The sequence below is a fragment of the Akebia trifoliata genome, chromosome 3, assembly GCF_017979445.1.
Source record: "Akebia trifoliata isolate Shusen 1 chromosome 3, ASM1797944v1, whole genome shotgun sequence".
NCBI lineage: Eukaryota > Viridiplantae > Streptophyta > Magnoliopsida > Ranunculales > Lardizabalaceae > Akebia > Akebia trifoliata.
Window position 1 is genome coordinate 54,614,867 of NC_141377.1, and position 15,565 is coordinate 54,630,431.

At 38.4% G+C, this 15,565-nt stretch overlaps 2 protein-coding genes across 5 annotated transcripts in view; one reads left to right on the forward strand and one right to left on the reverse strand.

The window, feature by feature from the left end:
* The window catches only part of LOC147408045 (DNA topoisomerase 4 subunit B (DUF810)), a 31,312-nt gene extending 26,195 nt beyond the window's left edge, over positions 1-5,117 (reverse strand). For 3 of the 4 annotated variants that reach the window (XM_086436886.1, XM_086436889.1, XM_086436885.1), the window contains exons 1-2: positions 4,815-5,116; positions 4,666-4,730 (exon numbers count right to left, since the gene is read on the reverse strand). In XM_086436886.1, coding sequence (XP_086293012.1) covers positions 4,666-4,730; positions 4,815-4,986 — 237 coding nt within the window. In that variant the 5' untranslated portion in view covers positions 4,987-5,116. Of the gene's footprint in view, positions 1-4,665; positions 4,731-4,814 lie in introns of all 4 variants that reach the window. The other variant, XM_086436887.1, reaches the window with a different exon arrangement.
* A 3,953-nt stretch (positions 5,118-9,070) lies between these two features.
* Positions 9,071-14,384, forward strand: LOC147408046 (Tetratricopeptide repeat (TPR)-like superfamily protein). Its single transcript, XM_086436894.1, has 3 exons — positions 9,071-11,353; positions 12,122-13,308; positions 14,132-14,384. Exons 1-2 carry the CDS (start codon positions 9,381-9,383, stop codon positions 12,585-12,587), a joined length of 2,439 nt encoding a protein of 812 aa, XP_086293020.1. The 5' UTR covers positions 9,071-9,380; the 3' UTR covers positions 12,588-13,308; positions 14,132-14,384.
* The last annotated feature ends 1,181 nt before the right edge of the window (positions 14,385-15,565 follow it).

Sequence of the window (15,565 nt, forward strand, 5' to 3'; positions counted from 1 at the left end):
GAATGTCGCAGGTGCGTTCGTAAGGCCGAAGGGCATGACTAAGAACTCATAAGCACCATACCTGGTAGAACAGGTAGTTTTCGGCTCATCTCCATCTGCAACCCGTACTTGATAGTACCCTGATCTCAAATCCAACTTGGAAAAATACTTGGCTGCTCCAAGTTGATCAAACAAATCGGCAATCAGTGGAATCGGATACTTATTCTTGACGGTAACCTTGTTCAGCGCTCGGTAGTCTACACAAAGTCTCAATGACCCATCGTGCTTCTTCTGGAATAAAACAGGCGCCCCATAAGGTGCCTTCGAAGGTCTGATAAATCCAGACTCCAGAAGTCCATCAAGTTGCTTGCGTAGCTCAGCTAGTTCCGGGGGACTCATCCTGTATGGCCCCTTTGCAGGAGGCTTGGTACCAGGTACTAGTTCGATTTGATGATCAATCGGCCTACGTGGCGGTAGGGTCTTCGGAAGCTCTTCCGGCATAACATCATCAAATTCAGTCAAAACCTGTTTAACCAATGGGGGAGTTGAACTATGGTCCTGATCATCAGGTTCAACTCGTAAGGTAGCAAGAAACGTTTGCTCACCTTTCTTCAACCCTTTCTTCAGCTGAAGGGCTGAGATCATCTTTCCCTCTTCTTTACCTGTAGAGAGAGGAATGAAGCTTGGACTTTCACCTAGCAAGCCCAAAGTGTTGGCAAATGGCATCGGAACGGCCCTGTTCTGTCGCAGAAAGTCCATCCCAATGATAACTCGGAACTCATCGAGTGGAACTGCGAGAAGATCTAGCTTACCCTTCCATGGACCTATCTTGATGGCCACGGACTTGGCCGACCCTTGTATAGGAGTGGCCTCGGAGTTAACAGCTTTCATACGGCTTGAATCCTTTTCGAGCCGGATATTGAGGCGCTTCGCCTCTGCAGGGGAATGAAGCTATGCGTAGCTCCCGTGTCAACCATTGCCTGGGTGGTCTTACCACCAATCTCCACATCAACATACATGAGACCCTTACGCTGACGGATCGTCTTAGTCTCAGAGGTCTGTTTCATTGCATTCAACAGATGCATAGCTCCCATATGAGAAGATTCATCCTCATCTTTCTCACTTGAACTCTCGTGACTAGGGTCACTCTGGGAAGCTAACAGTGCATTCAACTTGCTTCTCTGCGGGCAATTGAACGTCTTATGAGGACCACCACACAAGTAACACTGAATCTTGTTGCGGTGATTGTTGGACTGGGTACCGGTGTTCTTCGAAGGGGAGGAATCCCGATGGGATCTCCTGCTTGGACTGTGTCTAGATCCTCCATTTTTACCTTTGGAAGACCCATGGGTGCGTTCACTCTGCTGAGAGTACCCTTTCGACTGATTGGATACCTTCTTCTTATTCCCATCCACGGGAGAATAATCCGTCAACCGCTCAGCTGCGGCGATAGCAGTCGTGAGGTCTTGCACACGTTGCCTCTGTAGTTCTGTCTGAACCCAAGGCTTAAGCCCTTCTGTAAACGAGAACAGCTTGTCTTTCTCTGACATATCACGGATATCAAGCATCAATGCGGAAAATTGCTTGACGTAGTCGTGCACGGTACCAGTATGTTGGAGTTGCCTCAACTTCCTGCGGGCAATGAACTCCACATTCTCGGGTAGGAACTGATTCTTCAGCTCCCTTTTGAGGTCTTCCCATGTATCGATGGAGCATTGGCCACTCTCCATCTCGGTGTACTTTGTTCGCCACCATAGCTTAGCGTCACCTGCAAGATACATAGAAGCAGTTGTTACTTTTACCTCTTCTGAATCCGGACGAGCTGCACGGAAGTACTGTTCCATATCAAACAGGAAGTTCTCGAGCTCTTTCGCATCGCGTGCACCACTGAAGGCGCGTGGCTCGGGGACTCGCAAGCGCGAGGGAGGAGCATCACCACCGGTAGGCCGCTCGTTACCAACGGCTCTTACCAGGAGGCCTACCTTAGTAGTGAGCTCCGTAATCTGTTCCTGTAACATGGCTATGGTTCCTCGGGTGTCTTCCTCGAGGTCAGTCACTCTGGCTCGGAACGTCTCGGATCTTTCCTTCAGCGTGTTCTGTCGATCATCCAATTGCGCAATACCATCAACTATCCCGGATAGCATACCTACCTTTTCCTCTAATACCTCAATGCGTTCCTTGTTTGTACGTGGTGCTGGTGTGTTTGGAGCGGGTTGATCCGCGGTACTAGTAGTTCCTCTTACCATTGTTCGCTTGAACTAATGGAATCTCGGGGGAATAGCTAGGGGGGAAAACCAACTGTGCTCAAACAACTGCTGCTCTGATACCAACTGTCACGGCCCTATTCTTTCGAAACGGGGTCGTGCGGCGCAAGGGGGTCAAATCCACTTGCAAGCCTGTAAAATGATCGTACACCACACACACGTAGCTAGCAAACAAGTAAACGAGGCAACACGAGATAAAGCCCGAAGGCAACTTTGTTGATATAATATTGATTACACGGTGTAACGCGGTATAAAAGCAAATAGATGCGTTACAAGCAATTGATGATCCTATGACACGCGGGACCTCCACGGAGCTGGGCTTCAAGGGCTTCAACAACGTGGGTGTAGGCCGGGGATTGGGACAGCACTGACACCCTTCCTACCAAGTGTATGCTAAGTCTTTACTAGATTTCCAGAAGGGAACATCAAAAGTAGAGGCCGGTCATACTCCCTTATTACGAAAATGCCACTAAGCTAACAAGGATGCCCTGGCACGGGGCTGACATGGCTTCATAACGAGCCTTACATAGTGTTACATAGGGGCTCCCGGGTGACTCCGGGGCGAGCTACACCTAAACTCTAGGTGTCAGAGTACATGGCCGTTACACCAGGGCTTCAACATCCCACTTTATATTTATAGCCCATTTTTGTCTTGGTCATTTGGTTTTAGTAACCTTGGAACTCGCACAAATTCATGGGAAAATAAAATAGCACACGTTCAACTACATCGTGAAACTCACAAACCAACGTGTGTCTAGCAAAACACATTAAAAAAAGCAAATAATAATAATAACTAAAGAATAAATGAAGAGCCTCACTCTCCCAGTGTCCAGTCCTATGGACCAATGACGTGTCCCCCACTTGAACCATTAAATTTCATTTAGGCCCACAAAATATTGCAATTCGGACCACCTTTGAGTCCATCTTCATTTTCATTTTTCATAATGTTCCCCGTTTTTTTTCTACATCAATCAAGATTGAGTTTGATAACTAAGATGGAATCCATTCTAAGAACCCAAATACTTGATATCATAGTTTTAAAATTTGAAAACTCAGCTCGAATGTCCATGAAAGTCAATTCGATGAGTCATGAGTCAACTCAACAAGTTCAATAATTATAAACTAAATTTTATTAAAAATATATTTAAGTATTTAACAATCTAACTCAGTCAAGTTTTTTATCCAACTTAAAACTCAATAACTGTGAAGCCAACTTGAATGTCCATCAAGTCAACTCAACAACTCATGAGTCGTCTCAACTCTCAACAAGTCAAATATATATATATATGTGTGTGTGTGTGTGTGTGTGTGTGTGTGTGAGATGGGGTTATATGGACCGAAGGCTCGACCACAAAAAGTGGTTGAGTTGTCATTTGGACCAATGGGGCGGTCCACGTGGCCCAAATGTGGACCTCGGTCCATGCAACCTTTTCCATGTATATATATATATATATATGGGTAGCATTCAAGAGCCGTAGTTATAGCCAAAGTGTTTTGTCCTACATGGGTTAAAAGTTTCGGAATGGGCAATTTCTTGTGAGGATGATCTCCTAAGTTTCGGAATGGGCTGATTTTTTGTGATGATATCTATGGTGAGGAGATCATCCTCACAAAAAATTTGCCCATTCTAAAACTTCTAACACCATGTTTACAAGTTGAAGAATCATAGACTGTCCATCTTTTGTAAATCACTTTTGATCGGGTTACAAGTTTTGGATTGGGATGATTTTTGGTGAAGATGACTTCCTCACCACAGAGATCATCCTCACAAAAAATCAGTGTATTCCGAAACTTTTGGCCCATATAAGACAAAAACTTTGGCTCTTGAACCCGACACTATATATATATGTGTGTGTGTGTGTAAGGGAGCGTTCATCAGCCCATTCCAAAACTTCTAACCCCATCAAAAGTGATTTACAAAAATCAGATGGTCCACGATTCTTCAACTTGTAAACTAGGGTTAGAAGTTTCGTAATACATGTGCATTTTCACATGCCACCTTCTAGTGTATATAATATTATAAGGGAATTCTAACATCCAACGCTTCGTTATGACTTTAGCCTCTCCACAATTTTCTTTTTTTCAAAAATAACCTTGATTTGCATTTAATATTTAATCCATTTTGGTGCAAAAAAGTAAGTCCATTATACTATTTGGTATTAAATGATTTAAATATATATATATTATAATAAATGAAATAAATACTTTTAAAAATGCTATTGAGATTTTCTGACATTTACAAAATTGTTATCATACAAATACTAAAATACACTTACTTTTTCATGAAAAATATAAATTAATGAAGGGTATTTTTAGAAATAGGAAAGATGAACCTGAAATCTAATCAAATCTATTCGGCTGAATTTCAAATCGACTCGACCAAGTGGAGATGATGATGATGATGCCTTAAATGCTTCCTTACCATTACTGGATAACTAGATTCATTGGTGTACTTCTTAGATGCTTCTGAAAGATTCAATTCTCCACCTGATACAACAAAACCAGAATTCCTCAGCCCATCCAAAAATGTTCTAACTCCATCCAAAATCAAACAGAAACAACTTCAATTACCGGAATTTATACATTCGAGGACGTAATCAGCGCTGAGATTATCCAAATCAACATCCGCCAAGTTTTCAGATTCATCAGGACTTGTAACTTGTTTGATTAAATCGGAAGAGAGGATGAAATCAAGGAGCTTACGACGGTCATGGCGGATTCGTTGTAACAGAGAGCTTTCCATCTTCTCTATCTGTCTGTTTCTTTCTTCTTCTGGTTTTGGATTTTGTTAGAGCGAAATGAAGAACAGAGGAAATTTGAAATTTGGGGGAAAAGATGTAAAAGAGATTCTTTCGCAAAGTAAGAAAAAAAGATGGCACTAAAGTTTAAAGAGAAAAAGGTACAAAAAGCGCGCATTGAACGAGGTGAGGTGAAGCTCCCCGCCATTGGTTTCAAAACTCGGTTTGCCGTCTCGTCTCGTCCATGACGATTCCGAGTTGTCTCGGACGAGATAAATGATTTATCTCGTATATTATTGTTTATTTATTATATATATGGTTTTTTAAAAACAAATAATAAAAGAAATTATAAAATAACGTAGATTAGAAGATATTCAGTGAAAAATCATATTTTATTTATATATATTAAATATTTAAATTTAAAAAAATATTAATTATTTTAATTAAAATATATAAAATCCTACTTGACTCAATTTGATTGTTTGGTAGGAGGTTTTCAAAATATCATCCGAGTCATCTTGTTTTTTTCATGAGAGTTTGCAAATATGAGATGCTATGTCTATCCATCTCGTTTGTTCTTTATTGATATCGAGATTTTAAACCATGCTCCCCACTAGGGTTGTTAATGGATTAGGTCTTGATGGGATCAGGGTTGATTTGGCACAGATCCAATAAGGATCAAATTGGGTTTTATTGAAACTCAGTATTAAGATCTAGATACAATCCATTAACAATCAGATCGGGTTACTTCCAATTTTATATACAAAGTCTAAATGTACACTTCCTACATCTCAACAAAGATATAATATAATTTATATACTTTGTAACATATATTAGCAGATCAAATCCTTATTGGATCAGATCTTTATTGGAATCCAAAACATCGATCCAAACCCAAAATTATTAGAACGGGTCGGATTTCGGGACTGATTTAATGTATTGAAAGTCCTACTCCCCACAGTTCCTACGTTATAAAACTCGGTTCAGATCGACATCAACCGAATCTAGGTGTCAACGGGTTGGTCTTGAATTTGGTTCCTAAGATACCTACAATATTTGATGGATTCCAACGATTTCAATTCATGATAATCGAATGTGGCAAAAAAAAAATAAAAGTGGGTGATAGTAGAATTTTATCTTCTTTTCACATATAAGTCTTTTTTCGTTACAGACTAGTAGAAAATACATTTTGCAAATCGTTATAAATATTTTTTTCAATAACAAAAAAAGTATAATTTTATCTACCAAACTATTACCTTTTTTTTTTTATTGTTAAAGATACGAGCTAATTTTGTCCCAAAAATGAAAATTCACCTTCTCAGCAAGTAATGAACTTCTAAGAAAGATGGCCTATTTTAAACCCTGACATATAATTTATATGGAAACTTGAAGAATTTTATGTAATTTCTATTGATTTTAAAATGTAGGGAAGCTTTAAATCATTTGTTTAAAAAAAAATTGACAAAATAAATCGACTTTGAATACCAACGTGCATGGTAATCAAATTCTGCAACTTTTTGAAAACTTGTGATTAAATCGTGATTTTTCGTTAACTGGTTTAATCGCGACCTTTTCAATAAGTCTCAACTTTTAAAAAACTCACGATTAAATCGCAAGCATCACAATTAAATCACGATCTTTGCTATTAAATCTGGAGAAACAAATGATGACCTTGATGCACTAATAAGAGGTCTTGACTCTAATGAAGATGACGGTGGCCAATTTAGTGATGAAGTGGTAGATAATAAGGATGACATTGATTTTAATTGATCGATAAATCCTAACATGGATTCATGATTATAATATTTTTATATTTTAAACAATACAAACTTTGAATCTATTGTATTACTGTGGTTATTTTTTGTAGATGGACAAATGACATCAATATGGGTTTGGTGTTTTTTATTAGTGTCGTAGTTTTGTATTTTTGAAAACTAGCAAAATATGATTCTAAGGTCTTGGGTAGTAATTTCCTTGTTTTTTTTTTTTTTTTTTTTTTTTTTTTGTCTAAGATGATATTTGGTTATATCAAATTTAAATGTAAAAGTGAAAGTGGGGACGTCTATGACCACTCAAAATTTGGTGTCGAATCACTCCAACCCGCCTTCCTACATTATGATAGTAAGGATTTGAGTCGTGATAATCTGATGCCCCCCCTCTAACATACACCCCCATACACCACATCACAGTACCGTGGATAATTTGCTTCGGGATACAAAATAAAAGATTTATAATTCTATATATACTGAGACAAGTGATCTACGATTTTGTGATGAGGGCGTTAGAAAATAAGTATTCTAAAGATTTATGCATGCCTCATGTTAGGGGTGCCAATCTCAACACAACCTACGAATACGACACAAAATTAGTTAGTTTGAGTCAAGTCTACTTGGGTTTAAGTCATAATAGTGTCAATCCGTCTAACTCGATTATTAAATGGGTCAGATTTAGGATAAGGATGTCAACCCGTTTTGACATGTTTAATTATTCTTTCACTAACACGTCGTTTTAATCCATGAAACATGAGAGGTATCTCAAATATCAACAATTATTTAAGGATTTTCAAAATTACCCCCTTTTTTTTTTTGTAGGAATTTCGTAGAACCTTTTTATAATACATATTCTCAAATTTTATAGAATATAGAAAATGTTTTGAGTCATTTTTCAAATAATTAATTGTCAAGCTTTTAATTTAAAGGAAAACACATTGTCCTTACTGATTTATTTATATTTATATTTTTTAAATCTGAGTTTTTCATTGAAATCTAAAGGCTTGTTGTGTTTGATAACCAACATGGTGATCCATGTAGGCAATGAAAATTAATTTATGTTGGTGGACATTGATTTATGATTGCATGTCTTTATTTTTAGTAGTGGTACTTTAATTTTTGTGGTGGAAATGAAACTTATTTTTTCAATTAAGACTGAAATCTTGTTAAACAGGTTACATGGGTCGAGTTGGGTTACCTATTTAATAATTTTATTGGGTTTGGATTTAAGTTTTTGACACAATTAACAAATGAGTCAGTTTTGGGTTTGGTAATTTTGCACAATACCTTTATCTCAACACGACTCAACCCATTGCTACCCCTACCCCACATTTTGGTGGGTCTTAAAACTAATCAGGTTCGGGTTGGATGTGAGTATATTCATATTTGAATCTAACTTGGATCCTAGTAACTAAAATCATATCCGACCCATTTTGCTTTCAATAAACCTGTATGCAGATTTGACATGACCAACTTAATTGATTCGAGTCAAGTAATTTTGAACCATTCAAGATTATTTCAAGAAAAAACGTTAAAGGTGATAATTAAAAAAAAACTTGAAATCAACACATCTTCATTTTGGGATGGAGGCCTTGACCATTGTTTCAAGCACTTGTTGACTGAAGAAAGATTATTTGAAAAATATAAAAACAGAACTTATAAAGTAATATATCATTTGGATCTAGGGATGAATCCATATCCGTCCAGATCCGACTTGGGTCAAGGGACATCAACCCATATCTGACATTTTTATTTATTTTTAATTCGGATATATTTAAAGGAACTAAACCTACTAAATTTGGATCACTCAGATTTTAGATAAAATCTGACCCATTTTAAGCCCTATGTTTTGGTGATTATTTGAGTTACTCGCTCACCTCTATATTTTCAAACTAATTACCCCCCCACCCCCACAAGTTGACAAATGAAAAAAAGTTATTATTTTTTACTAATTTTTTTCACTTGGTATATACACGATTGACGTGGCAAGGACACAAAACCATAAATCCTTTTCTTTGAGATACACAAGGAAAATGATCAACAGTTCTACGTCCTCGCCACATCAGTCGAGCATAGATTGAGTGAGAATTTTGGAGTTAGAAAAATCATTAGTGATTGAAAAATGATATAAACAGTAAACACCCTCATATTCAATTTGTAACTAAAATCCAATCTCTATTATTCACAAAATCAATCATCTTCAATTTTGTTGGTAAATTTTTTTACCGGACACTTCAACCTCATGAGTCTGTTCAATTTCAACCTTTAAACCCCAAAAATAAGATATAATTTTTGAAGTACCTATCAACCTTTAGATAGAAACAAGAGTTTTCTATAAGGGATTTAAGTGAAGTTGAACATGATGGACGATGGGGTTTAGTAGATTATATAAATAATTTACCAGCATAGCTTGAAGACGACTGATTTTGGAAAGGAAAAAAGAAAAGAAAAACAAGGTGTCTAGGCTGAAGATGGGGGTATTGAGGTCGTTTTGTTAGTCTTCAAGAGAAGACCGAGGTCAAGGGGCTACCAACAGTTTGAAATCGTGGGAGGTCATCCAACCCGAAAAGTTTAAACCCCCTCACTAAATAGTTCATTTATTTGAGACAAAAACGGCGGGAAAATTTATTATGAACAAATTGAAATTTCGACCGTTGCACCTCAAGACATGTCTCCAAATCAACCAAATAAAATTTACCCAACAATTCCGTTTCCTCGTATACTCCACATACCTCAATCCCGCCAATTTTACATCAAATCGGCTCCTGGATAGTTTGTCTAAATCTGGTCGAATTGATGAAGCTCGTCAATTGTTCGACAAAATGTCCGATAGAGATGAATTCACTTGGAATACCATGATTGCTGCTTATGCCAGATCAGGTCAATTACCCGAAGCTCAAAAACTTTTTGATGAGACTCCGAACCGGAGTTCAATCACTTGGTCTTCACTCATTTCTGGGTATTCCCGCCACGGGTATGGGACAAAAGCTCTCGAATTGTACTGGAATATGCAACTTGAAGGAGAAAAACCTAATCAATACACGTTGGGTAGCATACTTCGAGCATGTTCGACGTCCGTGGCGCTACAAAGAGGGGAACAGATACATGCCCATGCCATAAAGATACAATTCGATTCTAATGTCTTCGTTGTCACTGGTCTCATTGACATGTATGCAAAGTGCAAGCAAATTTTGGAAGCAGAATATCTATTCAAGACAATGCCTGACAAAAAGAATCATGTATTATGGACTGCTATGGTTACGGGATACTCTCAGAATGGTGACGGGCTAAGAGCGATAGAGTGTTTTCGGGACATGCGATCTGAAGATGTTGGTTCAAACCAGTTCACATTTCCTAGTGTATTAACAGCATGTGCGGCAGTTTCAGCAATTGGGTTTGGATTACAGGTGCATTGTTGCGTAATTCAGAGTGGTTTCGGTCTTAATGTGTTCGTAGATAGTGCTTTAGTTGGCATGTATTCAAAATGTGGAGATTTTAATAGTGCAAAGAGGGTATTGGAAACTATGGAGATTGAAGATGTCGTTTCTTGGAACTCTTTGATAGTTGGATGTGTGAGAAAAGGGAAAGAAGAAGAAGCTTTGTCCTTGTTTAAGAAAATGCATGCAAGACATATGAAGCTTGATGATTTCACATACCCATCCATTCTGAATTCATTTGCCTCCCTCATGGATGTAAAAAATGCTACGTCCACTCATTGCTTGATCGTAAAAACAGGTTTCGAGGATTACAAAATCATCAATAATGCCCTCCTTGACATGTATGCAAAGTGTGGGAACGTAGCTTGGGCTCTTAGGGTGTTCCATAGTATGTTAGAGCGGGATGTGGTGTCATGGACTTCGCTGATCACTGGCTATGCCCATCATGGATCCCATGAAGAAGCACTCAAACTATTCTGTGACATGAGAATTTCCGGTATTGACCCGGACCAAATCATCTTCGCCAGTGTTTTCAGTGCGTGTGCTGAACTAACAGTTTTAGAGTTCGGGCGACAAGTTCACGGGTACTTTGTTAGAAATGGTCTCTGGTCATCTCTATCAGTTGATAATTCACTAGTAACATTATATGCGAAATGTGGATGTTTAGAGGATGCCCTTCGGGTTTTTCACTTGATGCAAGTACGAGATGTGGTTTCTTGGACGGCTTTGATTGTTGGTCATGCTCAAAACGGCAAGCAAAAAGATTCTTTGCGACTCTATGATGAGATGATCACGAGTGGTACTGGACCTGATTATGTTACTTTTGTCGGCTTGTTATTTGCCTGCAGTCATGCTGGTCTTTTGGAGGACGGTCTCCACTACTTCGAATCCATGAGTAGAGTTTATGGTATAATGCCTGGACCTGAACACTATGCATGTGTGATTGATCTACTTGGACGATCCGGGAAGATTGACGAGGCGGAGAAATTACTGAATCAAATGACTTTTAAACCAGACGCGACCGTATGGAAGGCCTTGCTTGCCTCATGTAGAATCCATGGGAACTTAGAATTGGGAGAGAGGGCAGCGAAGAATCTCTTTGATTTGGAACCCAAAAATGCGGTTCCATACGTTATGTTATCCAATATATACTCTGCTGCCAGTAGGTGGTGATGTTGCGAGAATACGAAGCCTGATGAAGTCAAGAGGGGTTAGTAAGGATACTCAAACTATTCTGTGACATGAGAATTTCCGGTATTGACCCGGACCAAATCATCTTCGCCAGTGGTTTCAGTGCGTGTGCTGAACTAACAGTTTTTAGAGTTCGGGCGACAAGTTCACGGGTACTTTGTTAGAAATGGTCTCTGGTCATCTCTATCAGTTGATAATTCACTAGTAACATTATATGCGAAATGTGGATGTTTAGAGGATGCCCTTCGGTTTTTCACTTGATGCAAGTACGAGATGTGGTTTTTTCTTGACGGCTTTTATTGTTGGTCATGCTCAAAACGGCAAGCAAAAAGATTCTTTGCGACTCTATGATGAGATGATCACGAGTGGTACTGGACCTGATTATGTTACTTTGTCGGCTTGTTATTTGCCTGCAGTCATGCTGGTCTTTTGGAGGACGGTCTCCACTACTTACTACTTCGAATCCATGAGTAGAGTTTTGGGTATAATGCCTGGACCTGAACACTATGCATGTGTGATTGATCTACTTGGACGATCCGGGAAGATTGACGAGGCGGAGAGAAATTACTGAATCAAATGACTTTTAAACCAGACGCGACCGTATGGAAGGCCTTGCTTGCCTCATGTAGAATCCATGGGAACTTAGAATTGGGAGAGAGGGCAGCGAAGAATCTCTTTGATTTGGAACCCAAAAATGCGGTTCCATACGTTATGTTATCCAATATATACTCTGCTGCCAGTAGGTGGGATGATGTTGCGAGAATACGAAGCCTGATGAAGTCAAGAGGGGTTAGTAAGGATCCCGGGTGTAGTTGGATGGAAATTAATGGAAAAGTGCACACGTTTATGGTAGAAGACAGAGGCCATCCAAGGATGATGGAGATATATTCCAAGCTTGACGATGTCATGATCTTGATTAAGAAAGCTGGATATGTGCCAAATATGAACTTCTCTCTCCATGACATGGATGAAGAGGGTAAGGAACTTGGTCTTGCATACCATAGCGAGAAATTGGCTGTGGCTTATGGGCTTCTCAGCGTGCCGTCTGGATCGCCCATTCGAATTTTCAAGAATCTTCGTGTGTGTGGGGATTGCCATCATGCTATCAAATTGATTTCGAGTGTATTTCAACGGCGTATTATTTTGAGAGATTCGAATTGCTTTCATCACTTCAGTGAGGGAATGTGTTGTTGCAGGGATTATTGGTAGAAATTTCATCTTTTACATGTGATCTTTCCCCAAAGAGCATGAAATTGTGGGTTCTGAAGCTGTTTTAGCAGATCAAGGCAAAGCAGTTTGAAGAAAGAAAAGCACTTTGCTTACCAACTTAGTAAGATTTTAAGCCTTACTAAGGGTCTTTATGCTCAAATGGATTACCACATTGGCAATCCTACACCACAACCCCTAGATTTCATGGAAAAACTCGGATAAAAAATAAATAAATAAACTTTTGAACTTCATCCAAGGTTTTGAAAATGGACGGCTACTGAACTTCCACATGACTCCGAAATTTAAAATTAAAATTCAACAGTGAAAATTAATATTTTTTAGATTTTTTTCCCCAAAGTTCATAGAATTTTGTCCTCTACAACTCTAAAGCATCAGATCATGGTTTTGGTCCTTTTGGATGCCACGAGTTGAGCCCGAGGACCCTTAGTAAGGGTGAAATCCTTACTAACTTAGTAAGGCTAGTCGGACTCTTGAAGAAATTAACATGTACTGAGGTGCGTTTTGATTCTCCAGATGTTGAAGTACTTAACAGTATCAAGCCATCTCGTTTCTTACCTTTGATGTTCTCTAACTTATTCAAAGTTAATAGATGTTTAATATTGACATATGCGGGTAAGACCTGACTGAGCTGGAACCAATGTGACTCAAAAGGAAAAGCAACAGACAACCCAAAAGAGTCAATTGGACATTGGTCCATTAGGTACTTCAATAGTCTCACCTTCCTTATTTACTTGCAGTTGACAAGTTTTGAAGATAAGCAATGTTTAATGCAAATTTTCAAAAAAAAAAAAATGTTTAATGCAGATACAAGGTACCATTCTTTTTTTATTGTTATGGGTAAGCTGGACTTGAACCCATGACCTCAAAGTTGTTTTGCAATGTGTCAGACCAACTGAGCTATGAGTCTAAGCCCTACAACGAACCTTTCTTGATGAAACAAGAACTAGAGTCACGGCCCAACTCTTCTAAAATGTATGTGTTCAACTGTGTGTTGTACTAGAAAGAACATCACCCCACATACAAGACCTCCATGAATTTTTTTTTGTCCATTATTCTTTGAGAAGATGTATCTTGCACAGCCCCTTCGTGCACCATATTATTGTTTCGGGAGAGGTTTGTGTGTAGTTCATATTTTCCTGTTTGTAGTATGAAGTTGGGCTGTAGAGAGGAAAAGTTCACTTCACTAAAAAAATACAACACTGATGGATTTACACGAAGCAAAGTATGAAATCCAAAAGAAATCGGTGTCCATGCACAGCTTTTCCTCTGTACTCCAAAATTAATTTTCATTCATATGAGGGACTTGTTAAAGTTATTAGATTTTAAAAGATTTTGTTTTTGTTTTCTCTTTGATTATTTTGGTCTGTTGGTACTTACTTTGATGGGTTAAGGGGCCTCCATTTGCTCTTTCCCTTGTTGGTCTCACTGGTTTGATGTGAGGACCAGATATTCAAGCATTAAGTTCGATAATGACATTGATTCTTTCTCTACTTTGAATGCTCATTCGAAAATTCTCTCTTCAGATTAGGCGTCCAAAGTGATATCGAGAAAAACTTGGAAGGAAGAAGGGTGTCTAATCCTAGTATGCAAAGTGGAAATTCAAAGTTGAGGTTCTACCAAATGATAAGATCTTTCTGCATGCTTTATTTCTACAATATTTGTATGAAATTGCTTGAATATAATACGATTCAATTCTTTGTTGATGTGTCCTGTTTTTTCTTGCTAAATCTCAAGTGTACTTGGACCAGTGTTTTGTCTAATCTGAATTACCATCAATATTATTTTCTCACAACAATCTAAAGGAGTTCAGTTTGGCTTGTCTCTTCCTATTTGGAGATCATCCTCACAAAAAATCAGCCAATTCTAATAAGTTGAAGAATTGTGCACCGTATATGTTCTAGAAAAAATTGTTAAATAAACCCTACGGGGTTGGCTCAATGGCAATTTAGGACCGATAGGCGGTTAATGCCCATAGGTCATGGATTCGATATCCAGTATGAGCATTCCTTCCTCACGGACTACCCATGAGGGTGCACCCTCACTGATTTGATGCATGTGATGTGTGAGCGTTGCACGTGCCCTAGGACTAGTCCTTGGCCAAGATCATGGTCTATGGACTTGGCAAAGCCTAGATATGGCTGGTCCCTATCTATTGGGATACCTGATTATTAAAGAAAATGTTAAATAATATTTTGTTTTGGAAAACAAGATAAAGTGCTTCATGTTGAAGAATAAATCTTAAGAAGTTTTGAGAATGTTAATCAAATTGTTTCACCTTAGTCGCAATAGTCGTTGAAAATCTCATGTAGGGTAAGAGAGTCATTGGCTTGAGGAGAGAGAGGTACAAGGTAATTGAAATATATTCTTGAGGCGACATGACAATTACCATTCGTTTGAGGATAAAGGGGTATTTTAGGTACTAGAAATATATTCTTAACTGAGATGACATTCCTTCAAAACACTTTACTAACCAGCCCATCGAGAAACCTTCCAAAAAATCAGGGGAATTTTAGCAAGAAAATCTGAGAGGGTTAATTAATTAATTAATCAAGTTCTCTTGTTTATTTTGAGTGATTTAAACATGCCGACCCAAATTTTCATCAATATTAGATGTATGTAAAATCTTTACCACACCCTAGACTTGTATCTCGATGAAGAGGACTTGTATCTCGATGAAGAGTTCCATCTGATTCTTGTAAAAAGTCTAAAATTTGAGAGAGTTTCGTAGATCAAGACCCTCTGGAGATCATGTTAGTAAGAATATAAGAAAATTAAGTTAGAGAACGAGTCAAAAGTCATTTACTCGTGTGTTAAATAGGCCCAACTAGTCCATCTCTCATTGTCACCACTCTCACGAAAATTTTAGAGATATGCGGTATCCTTTTGTGATTAAGATTTGTTATTATTTTCTTATTTGTTTTGTGTTCTATTAGAATTCTTTCTAATAATAATAACCT